The sequence below is a fragment of the Eptesicus fuscus genome, chromosome 16 (assembly GCF_027574615.1).
Source record: "Eptesicus fuscus isolate TK198812 chromosome 16, DD_ASM_mEF_20220401, whole genome shotgun sequence".
NCBI lineage: Eukaryota > Metazoa > Chordata > Mammalia > Chiroptera > Vespertilionidae > Eptesicus > Eptesicus fuscus.
The window spans coordinates 7,919,520-7,943,026 of record NC_072488.1 but is presented as its reverse complement, the minus strand read 5'-3'; the positions used below and the strand labels follow the sequence as shown (position 1 = coordinate 7,943,026).

The 23,507-nt window shown below is 46.1% G+C and overlaps 1 protein-coding gene across 1 annotated transcript in view; it reads left to right on the top strand.

Moving 5' to 3' along the window:
* Positions 1-234: 234 nt before the first annotated feature.
* The window catches only part of APOB (apolipoprotein B), a 38,299-nt gene continuing 15,026 nt past the window's right edge, over positions 235-23,507 (top strand). Inside the window, exons 1-23 of the mRNA XM_054728236.1 lie at positions 235-301; positions 675-713; positions 1,691-1,806; positions 3,238-3,383; positions 5,591-5,744; positions 6,590-6,745; positions 8,083-8,207; positions 8,881-8,966; positions 10,164-10,383; positions 11,134-11,361; positions 11,580-11,697; positions 11,802-11,948; positions 12,659-12,870; positions 13,145-13,382; positions 13,914-14,090; positions 15,748-15,939; positions 16,795-16,962; positions 17,416-17,627; positions 18,420-18,587; positions 19,715-19,836; positions 22,061-22,271; positions 22,841-23,016; positions 23,140-23,327. Of these exons, the coding sequence (XP_054584211.1) occupies positions 235-301; positions 675-713; positions 1,691-1,806; positions 3,238-3,383; positions 5,591-5,744; positions 6,590-6,745; positions 8,083-8,207; positions 8,881-8,966; positions 10,164-10,383; positions 11,134-11,361; positions 11,580-11,697; positions 11,802-11,948; positions 12,659-12,870; positions 13,145-13,382; positions 13,914-14,090; positions 15,748-15,939; positions 16,795-16,962; positions 17,416-17,627; positions 18,420-18,587; positions 19,715-19,836; positions 22,061-22,271; positions 22,841-23,016; positions 23,140-23,327 (3,666 nt within the window). The remainder of the gene's footprint in view (positions 302-674; positions 714-1,690; positions 1,807-3,237; positions 3,384-5,590; positions 5,745-6,589; positions 6,746-8,082; positions 8,208-8,880; positions 8,967-10,163; positions 10,384-11,133; positions 11,362-11,579; positions 11,698-11,801; positions 11,949-12,658; positions 12,871-13,144; positions 13,383-13,913; positions 14,091-15,747; positions 15,940-16,794; positions 16,963-17,415; positions 17,628-18,419; positions 18,588-19,714; positions 19,837-22,060; positions 22,272-22,840; positions 23,017-23,139; positions 23,328-23,507) is intronic.

Sequence of the window (23,507 nt, the reverse complement as noted above, 5' to 3'; positions counted from 1 at the left end):
GAAAAGCAAACAGGCCTGCAGGCTGCCCTTTGGACCTTTGGTAGTTCTCTGGGCGTTCCGAAAGCTGGGCGGGCGGCCTCATATAAATAGGGTGCCGACTCAGGGAGCGCATTCCCACCTTCTCACCTCAGTGCGGAGATCTGCCTGCGTGTACCCCTGCGTGTGGAACCAGCGAGCGTCCTGAGGCCAGGCCCAGCCTGCGAGGTGCCGGGAGGTAGCAGGCCCAGGTCGGCCATGGGCCCATCAGGCCCCGCGCTGCTGGCGCTGCTGCTGCTGATGATCACAGCAGGTGCCCGGGCAGGTGAGTGCCGTGGCCTCCTACCCGCCCACCCTGCTGGGGCACAGCATCCAGGGTGTCCAAGAACCCAGCCAGAGGGGCCAAAAGCCAGTGGCAGGAGGGGTGACTCAGACCTGCTGGGGCAGCTCAGACCTGGGTCCGATGGAGGGCAGTCACGTCCAGGGCCAGGGGGCCAGGGCCTGCTGGGTGGCTCCCCAGCCTCAGGATGGGGGGAGGCCTGGTGGCAGGGAACGGAGGGCCTGGGGAGATGGTTCTCCAGAACCTGCTTCCTCCTAAAAGAGAAAGGCACTGTGCGTGCAGAGGTCCTCCCTACAAGACCCCAGGGCCCATCGGAAGACAGGGAAAACCCACAGTTGTCCTTCTCCATTTCTTACAGAAGACGAAGTGCTGGAAAATGTCAACCCGAGCTGTTCAAGTAAGGCATTTCCCCACCGGGCAAGGAAGGGTACCCCCAAACCCCCACCCACCTGCCTATCACGATGCTGGGATGCTGGGATTAATGTGCACTGCACTGAGCCCAAGAAGCCATTCCTTGGGCCTCTGCCCACCCCAAGGGGTCTCAGCTCCCTTCTCCCTGACCTTCTGTCTATCCATGGCCAGGGGTAGGGTGGGGAAAGGAATGTCACTCTGTTGGCCCCTGGACATTTTGAGACATCACCATCCTGTTTGTCAGTGGCTAATCATTGATTCCAAGCACATGACTGTGAACAAATGCTGACTTTAACCTTTGTGCAGAGACCCAGATCCCCTTTGTATTTACCTGACCCCTAAGGGTCAAGGGAGCTGGCCTTGCAGAGGTACCCTGTGTTCTGAGCAGGAGGCTGGCCTCTGATGGGGAAGCACTGCCATCTGGTGGGCACCTGCCATCACTGCAGCTGGGTGCCTGTCTCAAATGTCCCTTTTTCTCAAATTGTTCAGAACATTCCTCTCAAGCACAATGGCAACATTCAGATGTTTCTCCAGTCAGCCAGATACCCCTAATGCTTAATGAGCGTCGCCTCGGGTATTTAGGAGAACCAAGAAAGAGAGCCACAGGATTGTGCTATTTTCCAGCTGATAAAGGCATTAGAGATCTCTGCTTTATGTTGTCCTCTTAATTTTCCAGTCTCTCCTCTAGATTTTCTGAGCCCCGCCACTTGAAAATCACCTCCTTCTATCTCAAGTGACATATTCAAGGAAATCTAGCTAATTGAAACGTTAGCCTCAGCAAAACATGGTGGAGACATTAAATCGATAAAGGAAAATTCAGCATAATACAAAGTCAATTAAAAATAATTTGAGTTACATTACCTTTTTTTTATTATTATCTATGCCACTGCCCCTCTCTGCCCAGAACTGACTCTTAGGAGAGTTATTTCTGCTGCGTGGCTGACTGATCTGTCCTCATTTTAGAAGGTACAACTCGATTCAAGCACCTCAGGAAGTACGTATACAACTATGAAGCCGAGAGTTCGAGTGGAGCCCCCGCGTCTACTGATTCAAGGAGTGTCACCAAGATCAACTGCAAGGTAGGAGGGGGGGCACTGGAGGACCCGGAGCCCACGGCTGAGCAAGCCCAGCTCACGCCAAGACGTTTGTGTTCTCAAAGGGCTGGGAGCTGGCCCTCAGTGTGAAAGCCACTCTGCTGAGAAGTTGTCTGCAACCCTCCCCGCCCCCCCCCCAAAAAAATGCCAATCGGATTTATTTTCCCATCAGCTTCTAAGATGTCATGGTGATTGAACATGATGAGAGAGGTCTGGTGGGTGAGCAAGGGGAGTGGGCATCTCAGGAGAGCATTCTGAAAGGCAGTGTTTTATCATCTCAAATAGCATCTTTTACTAAAAACAAATGGGGAAGGGGGAAAATGGAAGCATGCAGCTTGTTCTCAAGTCAGACTTTTCGTATTGAGGCTGGACACACTCATGCGTGTTCATACGGGACGAAGCTAAGAGCCACTATGGGGGTTCGTGTGGGGAAACCAGGCCCAGAGCCGCCCTCTTCTTTCTAAGGCCCCGTCGTCTGTGTGGTCAAATAAGGTAGCCATTAGCCACATGTGACTATTTCAATGGAATAAAAGAAAGACTTCTGTTTCTTAGTCCCACCAGCCACATTTCAAGGGCCCGACAGCCACGCCCAGCTGGTGGCTCCCATGTTAGATAGTGCAAATAGGGATCCCATCCATCATATGGCATGTTTTTGAACAGTTCTGGGTAACAAGTAGGGAGCTGTTTAAACGCCAGCTAGATGTGAAGGCTTGAATGGTTCCTAAGAGATATGAATGGGTTTGATTTTTCTGATTTTTTTTGGGGGGGGGGTGTGTGTAACTTTTAAGGACACTTTTGCTATTAAAACTAATGGTAGCCTTCCTCCCACTTCCTGTTTTTCTTCTTAACTCCCACTCCTAAGGCTATATGTCTTCTAACAAGTCGTACCCCTTTATAACTGAAGTGAGCACTTCTAGAACCAGTAAAAGACATCCTCCTTGACATGCATGAGGGCAAGCTTAGAGACTTGGTACCCCAGAACAAAAGATCAAAAATAGGGCCTGGCCGGTATGGCTCAGTGGTTGAGCATCGACCTATAACCGGGAGGTCACAGTTCAATTCCTGGTCAGGGCACATGCCCGGGTTTCAGGCTCTATCTCCTGTAGCAGGCATGTAGGAGGCAGCCGATCAATGATTCTCTCTCATCATTGATGTTTCAATCCCTCTCTCCCTCTCCCTTCCCCTCTGAAATGAATAAAAGCATATATTTAAAAGTAGGACTATGTCTAGGTTGATTCAGGAGTGCTCCTGAGGCCTGTTAAGGACACCTGTGGTGTTGGGGAGCAGATGTCGTGTTCCCCAACAGCATTCCCCTTGGTGTCTGATTAGGGAGGAAGCCCTCAGCCGCAGGGGTGGGCCTGGGGAATCTCACATTCTTGATGGAGGGTCTTAATGTGCCGCTCCTCTGTCTTCTAGGTCGAGCTGGAGGTCCCCCAACTCTGCAGCTTCATCCTGAAGACAAGCCAGTGCACCCTGAAAGAGGTGTATGGCTTCAGCCCTGAGGGCCAGGCCTTGCTGAAGAAGGCCAAGAGCTCCGAGGAGTTTTCTGCGGCCATGGCCAAGTAAGCGCGGGCCTGTGCATTCCAGCTCCTGAGCTTCCGGTGTTGTGTTGCGGGTTGTGTTGTGAGTGAGGGTGTGTGTGTGTGTGTGAGTGAGTGTGTGTGTGTGTGTGTGTGTGTCCACTGAGGTATGAATGTGTGTGTTCACAGTAGGCACATATATGAATGGATTTGTATTCGATATTCACCATGGATCAGGGAATTGCTGAGTGTTCACAACCGTCCAATAGAGGAAAGCATTGTTTACCTTCCCCTAATGATGGTCCCCTAGTTGTTATTTAAATGTGTTTCTTAAAGATCTCATGCTTAAACTCCTTGAGATAATAAAGCTGAGATGATTTGTTCAAACACGGAAATTCTTGTTGAAGGAATTAAGCAAGAGTGGGTGCATGGCAGTCTCCAGGGAGGGTCCCAGCAGGACTAGGCAAGGGCTGGTCTGCGGGGGTCCGGGCCTGGCCTCAGGGAGTCCAGGGGGAGCGCAGGCCTGAGCCTCTGCCAGGACACCCCGACCGGTTCAGTCCTGTGGTCCACCGCTGGCACCTCTTCTGACTGATCGTGGCCACCTAGTACCAGTTGCTAGATACTTTGAACGTCGCCCCTCCTCACCTTCCAGTCACGGTTTGTAAATTCCTGCGAGTGTGGAAATACAGGCAGTCATAGATTCGTGGCTTCGGGAGCATGGAAACTCCCTGCCCATCTTCCGGTCTTGATGCTGCTCTCATCAATGCACCTTGTATGATCTGAGACTTAGCTGTAGATGAGGGAGCAGGTACCGTGATGGAAGGGAGTGAGCCGGAGTTACATGTTGGTCCTTACCCTCCTCCAAACAAAAGGGACTCCTGCTCTTGACCCCCTCAAGGCTTCGCAGGCCTGCCTCGCAGTGTCTGGAACTTTCCGCGGGAGCGAGAGCTGGGGAAGATATGCCTGTGCTCCTTCTCCTCCTGACTGAACTAGAGCAGGTGTGGCAGGTGCTTTGAAATCCCCAAGAGGAAGCTCCCAAAGGGAAGTCCCTGAGAGTGAAGGCCTCGGACATGGCCTGAGACCATGTCCAAGAGTGAATGTCCAACAAGTGCATGAAGAGGAGCTCAAATGGCCTAGCAGTCGGGAAATGCAACTGATGTCCTAGGATCTGTATCCCCTTATGCTCATACGATGACAGAAATGCGAAGCAGATGTAGCACCTGTTGCAGGCGGGTCTGTGAGGAAAAGTGTACTTTCGTGCATTGTTGATGGAATTAGAACTATTGGTCAATATCTATTATAATTAAAAATACGATAGCCTTCGGCACAGCAGTTTTGCACTGTAGGACTCCAGTCCATGAAAAGAAAAGGAGTAATGTGTGAAGATATAGACATAAGGATGTTCATTTCAGTGATGTTCGGCTAGTAAAAAAGATCCAGAAAGGGAGAAAGTAAATGCCATTAAATAGGGTAATGTCTGAATAATAATAATAATCTATAATAATAAAAGCATAATATGCTAATTAGACTGGACATCCTTCCAGATGTCATTCCGGAAGACCTTCTGGCCGAACCGGGGCTTCGAGGGAAGCCCAGGTCCCAGGTGCCAGAGGGAAGCTGGTGCCAGCAGCCAGGGGTTGGAAGGCCTATTCTTGCACAAATTTTGTGCATCAGGCCTCTATTAGTAATAATAATAATAATAATAATAATAATTCTATATAAGCATAGCATTCAGTGTTTTGCAGTTTTTTAGAAAGAATCGGGTAGGGCTCTACCAACTGACTCAGAAGGATTTTTGTGGAGAAGAATTGAAGAAAGGGAGATCGAGAAAAATGTACAGAGTGTGATGCCATTTGTACAAAACCGAGAACTCTTTCTGTGCAGAAATTTACACCCGCACGTCTATGTAGGACTGTCTGAGTGGGGAGGGACGGCAGCAGAGATGAGGGTGGAGCAGAGAGGGGACAAGTAAGCCAGCATTAAAGGAAAAGAAATAAAAGAATGCCAATAACATACACATACTTAAATACCATTTTAAAAAGGTAGGGATATATTTCTAAAGAAAAGATGTAAAAAGAAAAACAATAAGTAAAAAAATGTTTAAAAGGCTGCAAAGACACCCAGCTTATGTCCAACAGGTTCCTGCTGTAGAAAGGACACTTCTGTGACCTCTCTTCTCCCTCTCTCTCTCTCTCTCTCCCTCTCTCTCTCTCTCTCTCTCTCTCTCTCTCTCTCTCTCTCTCGGACAGGTTCGAGCTCAGGCTGGCCATTCCCGAAGGGAAACAAGTTTTACTTTACCCAGACAAGGAGGAGCCCAAACACATCCTGAACATCAAAAGAGGCATCATTTCCGCCCTCCTGGTTCCCTCGGAAACGGAAGAGGACAAGCAGGTGTTGTTCCTGGTGAGAATTTAGAAAGCTGTAAGAATGGCCCTTTGACCGCATCTCCCCATGTCTGAGCTGGGTCCCACTGTCCACATGAAGTGGGGTGTTGACTCAGCTAGTTGCACAGGAGGCCCTCCGTCCGTGTGAAACACCAGTGCCCACGGCTTTCCTGTCCTCTGGGCTCACTGTCAGATCGTCCCGAGCAGATCTAATTTCACAGCAGGTCCTAGGGAGCCCTGGCCACCCTACTCCTTTGTTGGGTTACGTTCTAGTCCCACAAGGTGCAGCACGGTGAGGCCTATGTGTGTTGCAAACACGGGAAAATGATTGAACCGGTTGCCGGTCTCATTTAAGAATTCAAGGTTTAGATATGAGAGAATTCCATTTCCTTCGGTCCCACGCCCATTTTTGAGCCCTTGAAGGGTTCTGGGTTCTAGACTGCGCCACAGTTGGAGAATACAGACCTGCATCCTGCAGAGACCTTTCCTCGAGGCCTTCCTGGGGCCTGGGGGCGGGGGGGAGGGGAGAACCAGAACAGTACAACCCAAGGCAGATTGGAACACATGTCGTTAATGAGCAGAGGAGAAAATGCCCTGAGAGCACAGAGCATAAAGTCGGAGTTGGCTGGGTCCTAGGCGGCCAGGCCACTGTGCCTCGGAATCAGAACCCCCTTCCCCGTGTCCTCACCACACCTCTGGCTGGCCAGGCGCCTGCAATGCCCACGCTCTGCCTGGGAGGAGGACGGTCTCTCCAAATCCATGTCGCTCCTACCTTTTCTTCTGGCTCCTTTCCCAGCCCTTTCCAAAGCACCTAAGAATGTTTTCCCACGTTGAATTTGCCTGTTGTATCTTCTGCTCCCATAGGATACTGTGTATGGAAACTGTTCCAGTGACTTTACCGTGAAAACGAGGAAGGGAAACGTGGCAACAGAAATATCCATCGAAAGAAACCTGGAGAAGTGTGACCACTTCAAGCCCGTTAGCACAGGAGTGAGCCCACTGGCTTTGATCAAAGGCCTGGTAAGTCTCACATCACCATTGCTATTCACACTATCCTCTTTGTTAGTAAACTTCTGGAATGTAGAGCTAGTAGGGATCTCAGAGAAGGACCTGCCCAGCCTCCTCTTCTTATAGACTACAGTGGGAAACTGAGGACCACATAAGGGAAGGGCTGCCCAAGGCCATATGGCCTGTTATGAGTTGATCCAGCACTAGAATTGGGTTTCTGACTTCCAATCCTGACCTCTGTCCTTTTTGCTGTCATTCTGTCATTGGCACTAAATCTTCTGCCATCACTTGAGAATAATGGCTGGCCATCTCTGAGAAGGCGCCAAGACCCAGTGTAGGCGAGCAAGCCACATACTGTTCCTTCCTGTGCCAGGGCTGGATGTCTGCAGCTCTAAGCCTCTAGCCTCCAAGAAAGTCCCAAGACCTGGGGTCTGCTCTTCTCTCCCCCTAACTCCCATGGAGTGGCATGGCTGAGAGCACTCCAGGGTCCTGTCCTGTCTTTCCATTCCATGTGACCTGATCCATGCCTGGCCCCTCTGTCTCCTGCCTGGGACACGCCCTCGGTACTAACCTCTGATTATTCTTAACAAAGGTCATGTATCACCTCATTACCTGAGCTTACTTAATGCTTAGAATATCTCCTGGACATGAATCACAGCTTAACTCAGTAAACACGAAGGACTTGAGCAATCACGCCATGCCTGGCAATGCTTCTGGTCACTGTCCTTGGACCAGAAAACAGGCAGTCTGGTGACCACAGGGCCACGGCCAAAAAAGGCCAGTGCACTGGTGTCTGTTGTTTTTTCCTAAGCAGCTACTGTGTGCTCAGCCCCACTCTGGGCAGCACAGAGGGAGGGTCAGTGGCAGGTGAATGTGGACCTTGTCCTCAAGGTATTTTCAGTCTAATGCAGGAATATAGTTCATACACATGTCAACAGAGGACAAAGATGATACAGTGATGAACTGAACAGGTCAGACAAGCAGTCCTACGCCTGACCACAAAGGGGAAAGCACTAGTCACCTAGCTCTTTGGGCAAAGCAGCTGGTAAAAAACATCTAGTTCAGTTTCACCAGTTAGGAGAAATGATGGGTGAACATCTAGTTCCGTTTCACAGAGGATGTGGAGCATGAGACTAAAAGATACAAAGGATGTGTCAATGGAAGAGAGACACAAGGATGGGCTTCCGGGCAAAGGGAACACGGGGAGTAGTAGTGTGTGAAGTACTAATGTGTGGTGGGGCAGGTATGTGTAGGATGCCAGGCTGTATATCCTTTGTGTAGGATGAGATGTCCAATGGGGCAGAATAAGAAGAGTCTTATTAAATGCTTTTCCCTCATCTCATTCACAGACCCAACCCTTGTCAACTCAGATCAGCAGCAGCCAGTCTTGCCAGTACACCCTGGACCCCAAGAAGAAGCATGTGTCAGAAGCCACCTGCCAGGAACAACACCTGTTCCTGCCTTTATCCCACAAGTAGGTCACCTGCTGCACCCCTGGTTTATCAGTGATGGGGTCCGTGTGAGCTGAATGCTTCTCAGCTTCCCTGTTCCAGGCTAGGCTATGAAAAGGTACAAAGCAGAGCCCATCCCTGACCCCTTTTCAAGCTAACAATTGATTTGTTAGGAAAAATCTTAGACATTTTGCAAAACAATTTGAGACCAACAAAGGACACCTGAGACCCAGACTTTAAGGGTTATAGGTCAGGAAAATCCAGGATCACTGCAGGCTGCCCTGGTTAGAAAGACTTTGTGGAGGATTTGGAATTTAGACTGGAGACCTATGTATCCAACTCCAATTTGAAAACTGATCAATCAACTAATGTTTATTGGATAACTTACATTCTTGGCACTGTGTGGTGGGAGATACCAAGGAATTTTTGAGGCACAGACTTAGTCCTTGACTCTCCAGACACTCCAAACTGGTTGAAGGTATAAAGTGCATATGTCCTTCGATAGAAGGACAGCTAGTGTGACCAGGAGGAGGTGGGTGCTGTTTATTAGGAAGGTCAGGATGTTTGAATTTAACTATGGTTTGAAAGGTGGACAGGACTTCAGTAGAAGTGGAAACAGGGGTAACGTTCAACATGAAAAGTTGCTCTGGGGAGCAAGCCATCCCTTGTTACCTGCTGCCCTTCCTTTATTTCCAGGAACAAGTATGGGATGATGGCACTGGTTACACAGACTTTGAAACTTGAAGACACACCTAAGATCAACAGCCGCTTCTTTGATGAAGGTAAGATTTTATACCCGCATGTTTGCCGGGGCTGGGGAATCTTCCCAACATGGTCCACATGTCATAGCTTAGCTCTTTGCTGCGGCCCAGGAAACTTCTGCTGACTAAAGAGGTAAGTGGGCTCTGGTGTTCTAGCTGGGGGCTACTCTATTGAGAAAGCATGTTCATCTGAGAACGTCAGAGTGACAATGACATTCAGGAAAGGGAGAAGTTTCCCAAAGCTACCTAGGCTTTTGTAAGTAGGCAACTGGCCTCCTAAGTCTAACTTTCGTAGATCTGACAACCTCATACACCCTGTGATAAGGCCTTGAACCTGGGGCAAGTGGCAGAGGGTCTTTGAAATCAGGAATCAGTCTTTGGAGCTGGTAGGGACTTCAGAAATCTCCAGCCCAACTCTAGCCCTGCATTTGTCTTGTATTTAAATCTGTCTTATGCATTACTTCATTGTTCTCGGCAACCTGTGATGTCAGGTGGTAACAATGTGTGCTTCTACACTCCTTCTGCAGAAGGGAAATGGCACACAGAGGGGTTAGTGATATATTCGAGGTCATAGAATATTAGAGGGGGTACAAAATGAGTTCCTATGTTTAATCTAAGCCAGGACTCTTTCCAATACACATTTCCATGCTGAATTAACACACACACACACACACACACACACACACACACACACACACACATCCTCCCTAGCAGGTCAGAGCAGAATACTGGAAGGGACACAAAAGGGTCCTCCCCTCCCTAACAAGATGCTGTTAGATTCAACTGGAAGAAATGATGGGTGAGCCTCAGCTCTCGCCTTAGCTGTAGCCATATTAGCAGCAGCACCTACTCAGGGGTTCTTGTGGGCAGAGAGGTCATCTGATACCACATTAAAATAAGCCTGGATTCAATTTCAGCTCTGCCTTTTATACCCAGAGAGGGCTTGGACAAGACAAGACACTTCAGTATGGATCTTAGTTCCCTTATCTTTAAGTTGAGGAGTAATACTCACTCACAGGGATAGTGTGATGACTCAGTGAAAACTTTGAAGTCCCATGCCTAGCACAGAGCCAGATACATAGTAGGCACCGATACAGGATAGTTTTCTTTTCTTCTCCCCTTTGCTGAAACCCCACTGATTCCCAGTTTCCAGTAGACCTAGATAGGATTGAGCTGTAGAAGCAAGCAAGGGTTCCTTTGACACTTTCCTCCTTCCAGGTACCGAGGAGGTGGGTCTTACCTTTGAGACCACCAAGTCCACATCACCGCCAAAGCAGGCCGAGGCCATTGTCAAGACCCTCCAGGAACTTCAAAAACTGCACGTCTCCGAGCAGAACGCCCAGAGAGCTAAGCTCTTCAGTAAACTGGTCACTGAGTTGCGAGGCCTCAACAACGAGGCAGTCGCATCCCTCTTGCCAAAGCTGGTCGAGGTGTCCAGGTATTTCTTCAATGGTGGCAGCTCAGTCTTTCATACACCTTATACATCTATGGCAGTGCTGAACCTTGGCCAAACAGAGAATCTCAGGGACCATTGAAACATTGACCCAGCTAGTCAATTAGTCGATCAGTTCATGTTTGCTGGATAGAGAAATAGCAGCTAAGCTGCCTAGAGTTCCATGAGGAACACACACATACACATGTTACATCTAAGATATGTGTGTGTTTTTAAATAAGAAGGAAATATTTCCCATATTTTGATGCGTATCTGCTCATTCCTTGTTCTGTTACCCTGGAAGGTTTCAGAGACAAAGAAGTCTGGCCTTTTTGAAGCGTCTTAGTGGGGAGAGAACTCAGGCAAACAAAGTAATACTGTGGTTTCTGTATACTTCAAGGCACTGGCTCTTAGTGCTGTGAAGGTCAGAGAAGAAAGTGAGGGCTGAGATGAGACCATGCCGATATTTTCTTGACATGTTCTGTGTCCTGGCCAAAGGACAGTGGTAACCGTGCTCTTGGAGTTATAAGACCAGAGGTCCTTCTTCAGATGTGGTGCATGATGCCTCTTCTGTGGATAATGCTCAGAGGGAAGATTTCCTGGTCCTTGGGATAATGGTTCTGAGTTGGATTTTGAACTAGGGTGGATTTGGACAGTGAATAAGGGAAATAAGGGCAGAAGGAATACCATGGGCCAAGGAGATTTTGGCTGCCTTGAAGGTGACCTATGTAACTTTCTCTGTCCTTTCTTCCTCAGCCCCATCACTTTGCAAGCCCTGATTCAGTGCGGACAGCCCCAGTGTTACACCCACATCCTCCAGTGGCTGAGAAATGAGAAAGCCAACCCACTTCTGATAGATGTTGTGACCTATTTGGCGGCCCTGATCCCAGGGCCCTCAGTCCAGAGGCTGCAGGAGATCTTTAACACAGCGAAGGAGCAGCAGAGCCGGGCTACTTTCTATGCTCTGAGTCATGTGATCCACAAGTGAGTTTTCCCCTGGTTCTCTTTGTAAGAGCTGAGGAACACCCACATCTCTATACTAAGAGTGTACCCCTTCTTCTACTTTCAGACTCTGGTGCTCACTCTTGTTTTTCTCCTGGTCTTTTTGAGAGTAATGACTTGAAATAAGAAATCAGCAAACACAGTTTGGATTTTAAGATAAACCTAGTCATGCTTACTGAGTCCTAACTCTTATTCTGCAGCTATCATAAGACACACCCTACAGCGACTCAAGAGCTGCTGGACATTGCTGATTACCTGTTGGAGCAGATTCACGATGACTGCACTGGGAACGAAGATCACACCTACTTGAGTCTGAGGGTACTTTTATCTTTTGTATAATATGCATCATTTCAGAAGCACTTTTCATGGCCACCTCTTCCTTCTCCTGCATCCTGATTCCCTCTGGTTGCTTTTCAATGCAGGTCATTGGAAACATTGGCGGAATCCTCCAGAAGATCACCCCAAGACTCACATCTTCAGTCTTGCAATGTGTCAAAAGTACAGCGCCATCCCTGCTGATTCAGAAGGCTGCTATCCAAGCCCTGCGGAAAATGGAAAATAATGACGAGGTAAGGTCCACAAAGGAGGTCTTAAATTGAACATTATTCAGACTGACAAGGATTTGGAATGCAAGCCTAAATCTCATCATTCTACGAACTTCATTCTACTGCTTTCTAATTGTAAATTTTCAACAAGCCTATTGACTTGACTGCCTGGCAGTATGTGAACATGAGAGAAATATTTGACCTTGCTGCTGCTCCAGAATGCAGAGTTTGAAATGTTTACTACATGCTATCCTCCTACCAGATCAAACTCTCATCTTAGGAAAATAGACCTGCTTTTCCCCAATCTAGGATAGGCAATCTACACCCATCTTAGGTGGCAAAGGATCCATATCTTTTTATTCTACCTTGTTTATTAGCCCCAACTCTCACTATCCCTTTCTACCTTTACCCTCATATTGAAATAATTTATGTTAAAAACAACTTTATTTTCAGTTAGTGGCAAGTCTCCAACAAGTCATAACTTGGCCATAACTTGCATATTTTAATGAAATTGAATTTGACATGCATTTAATAGGAGTCTTCTGAGAACCCCTCCTTGAGCTGGTTGCTCTGGGAAACACTAGCAAGAAGATTCAGTACCAGCATTAGAAGAGTTATTAAAGAGAAATTTGGCTTATACATAATAAATTGCTTACAAACCACGCCAAGTGTTTGCCAGGCTTGTTCTGTGTCAACCAAAGGACAGTGGTAACAATCTCCTCTTTTGGCTCCAGGTCCGGGAAGTCCTCCTTCAGACTTTCCTGGATGATGCCGCTCCAGGGGATAAGCGACTGGCTGCCTACCTCATGCTGATGAGGGACCCTTCTCAGTCAGATATTAGCAAAATCACCCAACTTCTCCCAGAGGAACAGAATGAACAAGTGAAGAACTTTGTGGCTTCCCACATCGCCAACATCTTAAACTCAGATGAATTGTATGTCCAGAGGTAAGTACGAGTAGTTTTCCCCCACCTGTTACAAAGGGCTGAAATTCCAAACCTAGATTTGGATTTAGCCACTGACTATTCTTTCTAAAGCATTCTTTCTTCTGGAAAAAAAAAAAACACACTTGTTCAAAAGTACAGCAGACCTGAGTCAAACTCTTGGGGCAAACTCATGAATTTGGTAACAATTGGAAATCCATCTTTACTTGGGGTGAGAGAGACAATGCATAAGTTACATGATGTGTCAGCTCAAAATATACTCCTTCTTTTCATCTAGTCTGAAAGAGTTAGTGAAAGAAGCTCTGAAAGACTCTCAACTTCCAACCGTCATGGACTTCAGAAAATTTTCCCGGAACTACCACTTTTCCAAATCTGTTTCTCTTCCATCCCTTACCCCATTCTCAGCCAAAATTGAAGGTAATCTTATATTTGATCCAAATAATTACCTGCCTAAAGAAAGTATGCTGAAAACGACCCTTGCTGTCTTTGGATTTGAATCAGCTGACCTGTTCGAGGTAAGTGTGAGACTGAGAAGAGTCATGTTTTCTAACCCATTGTGTTCTACACCGTAAATACAAAGTCAAGAGATCATGAGCCAACAGGAGAAGAACAAGAATGATCACTTTGAGGCCTTTTTCTTCCCACCTCCCTGCCTCTCTGCTAGGAGTCATCTGAATCATGACTTCTGATTGTGAATGGAAATGCAGAAGTCCCAGAAAAGACCTTAGACCCAAAATCCAATGGAGTACATGAGGTGTGCTGTCAGACAGACCTCCCAACTCTGAACCTTTGATTTAATTATTTGTTCTCTCTAAACCTTAGCTGCCTCTTCTGGAAAAGGGCACTGTAGTAAGTTCCGTCTTTCAAGGTTCTACTAAGATTTAAATAATTCAACTCCTGAGGCATTGAATTCAGCTAAGTTCAGTTCCTATCTTACGGTATTCACCAAATACTTGTTTAATTGGATGGACCTAAAGAGGGAAATGGGAGGTGGAAATGCAACAAGGAAACCTGAGAGCATTTTCTTCCCTGGTTTTCTTTCTCAGCTTGGTTTGGAAGGAAAAGGGTTTGAGCCAACCCTGGAAGCTTTCTTTGGGAAGCAAGGATTTTTCCCAGACAGTGTCAACAAGGCTCTGTACTGGGTTGATGGTAAAGTTCCTGATCGTGTCTCTGAGGTCCTGGTGGACCACTTTGGCTACACCAAAGATGATAAACGTGAGCAGGTATGTGTTTGTTAAGAATCCTCTTAAGGAAAGCTTTGGGTCTCAGGGCAAAAACATTCTTTTTCTAAGCCTGGAAGCAACCAAGGAACTATTTAACTAAAGTGACAACTATGACTTTTATTAATCAGTCCTATGAAAGTAAGAACCAGTATCTTCTGCTGCTGTTATGGGCCTCCTGGCGATGTAGAATGCCCAGGAACCAGACTTTTTAGAGGCTCTGAAGCCTATTGACTAAGAGTGTGAACTCTGGGGCATGGGTTTGAATTCTTACCTCACTGTCTTCAAGCTATGCAACCCTGGGCATGCTGCTTGATATTATGTCTGTCTGTTTCTGCATCTCCAGAGTGCTAATAATAACCCATACATCACAAGGTTATTTAAAGACTAAATTCGATAAAGTATGTAAAAAGTTAAGCAGAGTGCCTGGCTCTGATATTGATTATTCAATAAGCAGATACTATGAATAATTTTTAAATTCATATTTTCATTATTATTCACTTCTTTCTTTGGCTTTCACTCACATCAGTGCAATAGCTTAATGAAAGCAAAATTCACATTGAGGCTAGCTAAAGCTCCCACTGACGGAGTAGAAAATAGATTGTATAATCTGGAGCTTCTTAGTCTTTAACTTTTTGCTACCCAGAGTGTGGTCCAGTCACTGGCATCAAATCAAAGTTTGTTAGAAATGCAGTTTCCCAAGCCCCACTGGGATCTACTGAATCAGAGCCTGCAATTTAATAGGATCCCCAGGTAACTTGCACACACATTTCCATTTGAGAAGCAGGGAAGTCATTTACTCATAGGTGCTCACAGGTAGCCCCGCCTCCATCTTCTAATCTACTTACCTCCATTTGAGGCTGAGGGTCCTTGATCTATTTTGAGTCTGTCAGTCACTCTTTTCTCTCTCAATGTCTAAGCATCAGTCTATGGAATTCTCATTGCTAAGAAAAACTTGTCAAGTATCAGGTGTTTTTTAAGGTTTTGGCCAATTTATTTGGCAGCTCATTTTCCCAAGAAGCCCCTGCCTACTATTCTTCCCTAGACAAAGGAGAGAGCGCATCAGCCGGGGAGGGGGTCGGGGTTAGAGGATCTGCTCATCGTGGGGAGCCATAGGGATCCTAACATCCTGGAGAGTAGAGATCCCTCTTACTATGCATTCATTATTCAAGGTAAGAACAGTGGGGAAGCACCACTGACTGTCCTTGACAAGACCTCAGTTTTTTTGTTTTTTTTGTTTTTATATATTTTATTGATTTTTTACAGAGAGGAAGAGAGAGGGACAGAGAGTTAGAAACATCGATGAGAGAGAAACATCGATCAGCTGCCTCTTGCACACCCCCTACTGGGGATGTGCCCGCAACCAAGGTACATGCCCTTGACCGGAATCGAACCTGGGACCTTTCAGTCCACAGGCCGACGCTCTATCCACTGAGCCAAACCGGTTTCGGCGACCTCAGTTTTTTTTTTTATCTCAATTTGGAGAAGCTCTTTATCCTTCAAATAAGAGGTGAGAGCCTGATTCCATTGTCTGCCCTGTACCCGACCCTGACTGTTTGAATTTAGGTCCTTTGTGGTCAGCAGACAGGCCCATGTCAGAAACCTAAAGGTGTTTGACAGCTCTGACATCTCACTACATATGTTGTTGTTAAAATCCTAGGACATGGTCAAAGGAATTATGCTTAATGTTGAGAAGCTGATCAAGGACTTGAAATCCAAAGAATTCCCAGAAGCCAGAGCCTACCTCCGCATCTTAGGAGAGGAGCTTGGCTTTGTCAGGCTCGATGACCTCCAGCTCCTGGGAAGGCTGCTCCTGAATGGTGTCCGTACTCTGAGGGGGATCCCCCACATGGTAAGTGGGTCAGGCCCCATCACGGGTGATGAGATTAGCCTGTGCTCTTTTTAGATCTCCCTGCAGATTCTAGCCAGCAAAAGTGCGTGAGCTTCCTTCAAAGGTTTGCCTTGATGTTCAGTGAAGAAGATTCTGGGATCACAGAGAATTGATAACATTTAGAAATTAAACTGTTAGATGTATCTCTTAAGACCATTCATTCGTTCATCTGGAAAACAATGCTACAGGTTTATTTTCATATTGAAATGATGAAAGAACATATTTGGAAAACTGTCATCTATTAGCTAAATGTGAGCTATAGTTTTTATTAATTTATTAAGAAGGGAGAAAATATGGACATTTACTCCCTAGGATTTAATAAATAGTTTGCTTTAAGAAAATACCTCAAGTTATTTTCTAGCTACGTCTTAAAAAACAAAAGCCAATGCATACTAATATGTATGTCATCTCAATAACTCAGTTTCAAAAAATTAGTGGTTTTTAAATTCATTTTATCATAATATATTATACTTTGAGTAAATCTTCATTTACACATAGACTCTAAAAAAACCAGAATGAAGCCGTGCCAGACAGTGAGACTTCAATCCCAAAAGCTCTGAGGCCCAGCAAAGTCTTAAATGCCTTCTGAATCATCAGTTGAAAATGATATGATATCTATCCAGGGCAATATTTTATATCCCAATGTGTTGAAATCAATAATCATTCATGTTTACTTATTATACTCTTCAGCTAATCTATGCTAGATCCTTCCTTTCCGGTGAAGAAGAAGAATTATTGTCTAATGGGAGGGAGCATTTCACAAAGCCCACTTCGAGGAGGCTGACGTTTCGTGGTTCTCCCCTGTTGGGTCTACAGGTCGCAGAGGCCCTAAAGAAAGGTTCAAAGAATGACTTGTTTCTTCACTACATCTTCATGGACAATGCCTTTGAACTCCCCACTGGACTTGGGTTACCACTGCAAGTGTCCTCCTCTGGAGTCCTCGCTCCTGGAATCCAGGCTGGGGTGAAACTGGAAGTCAAGGATGTAAGAGTCTGTTCACCTTCTGATTCTTCCGGTTGTTCCTTTCCTACTGGGGTGGTGCCCTTGTGCAACTTTCAAATGTGTTTCCAGTTCAAGGTGAAGTGCCTCATCAGTGTAATCACCACATTCATGTTTATGAAAAACTTTAGGGTTCCACCTCGCTAGCTGCCATGGGGCATGGTGGTCACATGAGAATTCAGCTATTCTCTCAATACATGAGGATTCCTGTCATCTTTTTATCTTATGCTTAAAGTTAACTTCAGCACTTTCTCGTCCTGGGTATCAGAGTTGTCTGGATAATAGAGAATGGATAACTTGGCTTTCTTCCTTCACACAAATCACAGTAATGTTTGCTGAGGTGTGATCTATCCATAAATATTTGCCCAGGGATGGGGAGAGGGCTTGATCTGACTGCATGGGACTAAGCTGAACAGGTCATTTTCTGACTTACAGAAGATGCAGATGGAACTGGTGACAAAGCCCTCTGTGTCTGTGGAGTTTGTGACGAATATGGGCATCGTCATTCCAGACTTTGCTAGGAATGGGGTCCAAATGAACACGAACCTCTTCCATGAGACAGGCTTGGAGGCCCGAGTTGGCCTAAACTTGGGGCATCTGAAGTTCAGCATTCCAGCTCCAAAGAGGCCAGTCAAGCTGTTCAGTGTCAGGTAATTCTTTCAGTTAATTCTGACTAGCCAGTTTGAAAGAGAATCGAGTCTGTACCTGCAGGACTTGGCCAGGCCAGACAGTTAATTGAGATAATTCTGGCCCCAGTGGATCTGTGGTGACAGAGGGAGAGAAGGTACTGGATTACCTATTTTTAACCTAACCTAGACTCACTAAATAATTACAATTTCCCCAACCTTCCACATTTTACTAAATAGAGACTAAAGACCTACTGATTAACTAGTTGTTATTAGGTTGTGATTTTTTGTTATTCATTTGTTTGTTTTGAGAATGAAAAAACACTAGCTCTAGAGAAATCATCCTTGGGAGCGTGTGTGTGTGTGTGTGTGTGTGTGTGTGTGTGCGCGCGCGCGCGCGCGCGCGCGTTTAATGCAGATGGAAAAAAGCCAGTAGAGACTGAGGTTTCAGATGAAAGAGATACAGGGCACTTCTTGCCCTGCATCACAAGAAGGAAGGGACACACCTGAGGTCAGGTCCCAGCGATGGTTATTTAACACCTCTGAGCCTCTGTTTTCTGTGTAAAATTAGGGTCCTCATGCCTGCTGTTGTGGGGATTGCCGATAACAAGTGAAACATAGAGCCACTGTGATTGTTAGCCTTGCTGATGTTCTTCTTACTATGATTTGTTTCAGAGTAAATCAAAGAATTTGGGATGGCTTTAGACAGGGGGGATATAAAGGACAAGATAAGGGGGCATTTGCGCTTTGAGAATCAGCGATGTTCACTTTGATTTATGACTTGGAGATAACTCGGGATTCTTCTTTCTTCACTAGTAACACAATGCATTTGGTCTCTACCATCAAAACGGAATTGACTCCACCTCTAACGGAGAACAGGAATTCCTGGTCAACTTGCAAGCCTTTCTTTACCGGCCTGAACTATTGCACCACGGGCACTTACTCCAACACCAGTTCTTACTCTCCTCTGATCGGAGACACCAGGTCAGCCATGCTCAATGTCCCGGCCAGCATCTGCTTACCTTCTACATTATGGCCACCTAGCAGGGCAATGGAAAAAAAATATTGTGTATTGTAGGCCTGTTTCACAAGCCTCAGGGATTTGCACCATCTATTAATTATTTAAAACAGTGATCCTCTACCCAGCACACCTGAAGGATACACAAACTCCTGCCTAAACTTTGAGTCTAGGACTGGGTTCTTCCATAGGAGGGAAGGGAGTGGCAGTATTGGAAGGTGAGGAGTCATGACCACTGAGGGAAGTCTTAGCTCAAAAAATAAATAGCCAAGTTGATTTTCTCATACTCCCCTGAGGGACCTACACCCATTGCCATTGAGAAACACTCCTTTAAAAGCATCTCTTTGGCCCTGGCCCATGTGGTCAGTAGTTGGAACATCGGCCTGCGAACTGGAGGATGGCAGGTTCAATTCCCAGTCAACGCACAAGTGGAAGGCCACCAATGGATATGTCTCCATCATATTGATGTTTCCTCTCCTCCCCCCGTCTCTCTCTCTCTCTCTCTCTTTCTCTCTCTCTCTCTCTCTCTCCCCCCCCCTTCCACTCTAACTAAAAAAAAATCAATAGAAAAAATATCCTCACTCCTTGGGTGAGGATTAAATAAATAAATTTATAAATAAGTAGTAAAAGCATCTCTTTGTGGAAGGTGCCTCCTCTTTCTCCTTATGCATTAGATGAGGGCATCACAGCACAGATTCCAATGTGCTTCTAACTCTGTGTTTCTGAGCCTCCAGATACATTGGGGCGGCCTTTTCTGGAGCCCATTGTTGTCCAAAGCCCTCGCCTTGCTTAAAAGCAACTTGTCTTCAAACCCCTACCCCACTTCCACTGCTTGGTCTCAGCTTTGCTGACACAACCAGCAACTCCTGCTGTTCTACTTGTCCAGAAACCCTGGGAATCCTGGGCTTTGTCCTTGCCTTGGGCTCCTGGAGGGACTGAAAGGGACCATAAAGCTCATCACTAGTGAAGGAGAAGGGTCAATGTTAAAAAAAGGACCATGTTTTTGTTGCTATTGAGGTTAAGTTGCTTTGTTGATGTTCTCATCGTCATGGAAAGCTCTAACACCATTCTCTATGCATTATAGCATCTTTAGATATGAACTGGAACTGCAGCCTACGGGAGAAGTGGAGCAGTATTCTGCCAGTGCAATCTACAATCTCCAGAAAGAGGACGAGGCCCAGGTGGACACACTGGAGTTTGTAGCTCAGGCAGAAGGTAAGTGTCTAGAAAATGGCTCTTCCATCTCTGCCTTCAGTCTCAGGTCCAGAACTCACAAGGAGGACACCTTCAAGTTAATGTGTATAACAAATAGGTACTGAGTACCTGGTATGTGTTGGGCCTATTCTTAGAGCTGAGGCTAGAACAGTAAGCAGTGGAGATGGTCTCTGCCCTCATGGAGTTTATAGTAAACTAGAGGCCCGGTGCACAAAAATTCGTGTACTCGGGGGGTCCCTCAGCCCAGCCTGTGCCCTCTTGCAGTCTGGGACCACTTGGGGGATGTACACCTGATGGCTTAGGCCCACTCCCTGGGGGAATGGGCCTAAGCTGGCAGTCAGACTTTCCTCTGCAGCCCAGGAGCCCTTGGGGGAAGTCCGACTGATGGCTTAGGCCCACTCCCTGCGTAGAGCAGCCTAAGCTGCAGTCAGACATCCTTAGCACTGCCACGGAGACAGAAGAGGCTCCTGCCACCACCACTGTGCTCGCAGCTGTCAGCCGGCTTGTGACTGAGCAGAGCTCCCCCTGTGGGAGCACACTGACCACTAGGGGACAGCTCCTGCATTGAGCATCTTCCCCCTGGTGGTCAGCGCCTGTCACAACAACCAGTCGTTCCAGTCATTCTGCTGTTAGGGTTAATTTGCATATTACCCTTTTATTATATAGGATAACCAAATAAGTAAATATTGAGAATGTCAGATTGGTGCTGAGGAGAAAAATAGGACCTAGAGGAGTCCAGAGAATGTTGGGAGTAGGAAGAGACGGGAAGGAAGTGCCATTTCGAATGATACAGTCTTACCACTAGAGGGAGCATAGAAGAGAGACTTGAAGGAAGTAATGGGGTAAGCCATAAGAAAGCTTTACAAGCTGAGGAGCCAGCAGGTACAAAGGCCCTGAGGCAGGTGTATGGCTGCTATGGTTGAGGAAAAGGAAGGAAGCTAGTATGACTGAAGCAGAGAGAGTGGGGAGGAAATGGTAGGAGATGAGGTCAGAATGAAAGGGGAGGTGGGGAAAGAATAACCTTGTAGGTTTCAATAAGGACATTGGCTTTTACTAAGTGAAATAAGAAGCCAAGGAGAGTTTTCATGATTTGATTTATGTTTATGTCGAGGAAAGACTCTAGGGGCACAAAGGCAGAGAAATTAGTACGTAGGCTATGGCAGTAATCCAAGCCAAAGGTGGTGGGGCTTTGGATTAGAGCAGTGGCCTAGGAGATCTGAGATGTGATTGGATTCTGGCCATATTTTGAAGACTAGGCTGACAAGGCTTGCTGATATAGTGGGTGTTGAGCGTAAGGAAAAAAGGGATCTGACGACTGTAAGTTTTTCTTTGGCCCATGCAACTGAATAATGGAGATGGCATTTACTGAGATGGGCAAGGCCACTAGAGAAGCATTATAGGGTATGGGGCAAATTTAGATGTTCACTTCCAAAGATTTTTTTTAGGTAGGAATAGTGTGCTCCAAAATTAAACTAGAAAAACAAATCCACAGGGTGCCTGCTAAAAAAATATGTCATGTAACAGTTTGACAAAAGACATAAAATGGGTAAACCTCTGAATTGAAGGAAATATGAAACCTTGTTACAAAGAAAGAAGGAGTCAGGGAGGAAAGAAGGTGAGGGAGGGAAAAGGAACCAGGGAGGGTGTCATCATTGGAGAGTCATGTAGAGTTGTCACATCTGCTTGACACAGAAGGACCTCGAGCCCTTACTGTTCCATGAACATGCTGAGTGTTTCCCACAGTAGGTCCTTTGTGGGATGCTCTCCCCCAAGAATGTGCCATGGCTCCACCGTTCTCTTCATTCAATTCTCTGCCCAAATATTCCCTTATCAGGGAGGTCTTCCCTGACCACCACACATGAAATAGCACCTCTTTCTAACTTCATTGTCATATCCAGTTGCAGTTTCTTTACAATATTATTTACCATCTGACATAAATAACTACTTGTTTATTATCTGTATTCCCATACCAGGATGTGAGCTCCATGAAGGCAAGAACCCTCTCCCCACTCCCCAGTGCCAAGAGCAGTGCCTAGCATATGATAAATATTTGCAGATTGAACAAGTACATGAGCACCACTGAGTTCAAAAATTAGGATAAAATCCTGCAGTGTTTCCTCATTTAAGCCCATAGAGTACTTGGTGTTTCTCTATACTTTTCTCTCTTTCCATCCCAAACAAAGCTTCTGAATATACATCTTAATCATCTTTTGCAATCTTTCAGGTGTAAAGCAGACCGAGGCCACGATGACAATCAAATATAACCGGCAGACTATGACTTTGACCAGTGAAACGCAAATTCCAGATTTTGACATTGATCTTGGGACAGTCCTCAGAGTTAGTGATGAATCTGCTGAGGAAAAGACATCTTACAAACTCACCATCGACATTCAAAACAAGAAAATCACTGAGGTCGCCTTCACAGGCCACATAAGGTAAGGAAGGCTTGGGGTGATCTGATTGGAGCTGCTGGCCCTTGTGGCTCTTTCCTGTCTTCCTTTGCAGCTCTAAAGCTGACCAGACCAATCATTACTGGTCTACAGTCCAAGGGGCAGAGCCATCAACATTCTGACCCTCTGCACATATCCAGTTAGATCTTTTTGCCATTTACTGGGCACTTAACTATTCATCAGGCAATGTGCTGGGTGTTTTAAAGAAATCATCTCAGTTCTTATAATAAACTCCAAAGTAGGTACAAGTTTCCCTATTTCATATATAAGGAGACAGTAGCTCAGTGGGGTTAAGTACTTTGGCCAAGACGATAGAGCTAGTAAATGTTAGAGCAGCATTCAAACGTTTTAAGAAAACCTTCTCTTTCTCCCATATCTCCCTAGAAAGTCCTGCTGAAATTGACTGTAGAAGTTAACGAGTTTGATCTCTGGAAATTTCTCTGAGCCATCCATGTATTTCATTTTTATCACCACAAGTTGAACTTCTGTTTAATTTTGTGTATCTTCCTGGAATGGACAAAGTCATTGATGTCAACTGATTTTCTTTCCAATAGTTATGACAAGAAGGAAGAAGGCAAAATCAAAGGTGTTCTTTCCATACCCCGTTTGCAAGCAGAAGCCAGAAGTGAAGCCCTCGCCCAGTGGACTCCCACAAAACTGCTCCTCCAAATGGACTCATCTGCCACAGCATACGGCTCAACAATTTCCAAGAAGTTGGCATGGCGTTATGGTGAGTACCTCTTCCCCATAGGAGCGCTTCTGAGAGCGCTCTGGACTTGAGTGCAGTGTTGAGAGCCATTGGTTAGAAGCTGACCTGGTACCACTGACAACTATTTCACATGTGTGCTTTCAGATGAAGAGAAGATTGAATTTGAATGGAACACGGGCACCAATGTAGATACCAAAAAAGCAGCTTCCAGTTTCCCCATGGATCTCTCTGATTACTCTAAAAGGTTGCATATGTATGCCAACAGTCTCTTGGATCACAGAGTTCCTAAAACAGACATGACTTTCCGGCACATGGGTTCCAAATTAATGGTTGTAAGTACAAATCAGTCAATAAATACATGGTTATAAGTGCTAATTATATGCTCAGCCCTGAGTTAGGTGAAGGAGGGGATCCAAAGATGGATAAGGCATGCTTCCTGCCCCCAGGGAATTTTCTGGGGAGAAAAGGAGCATGCGTGCATGGTTAGCCGGTTACCCAAGGCTGTAGATGAT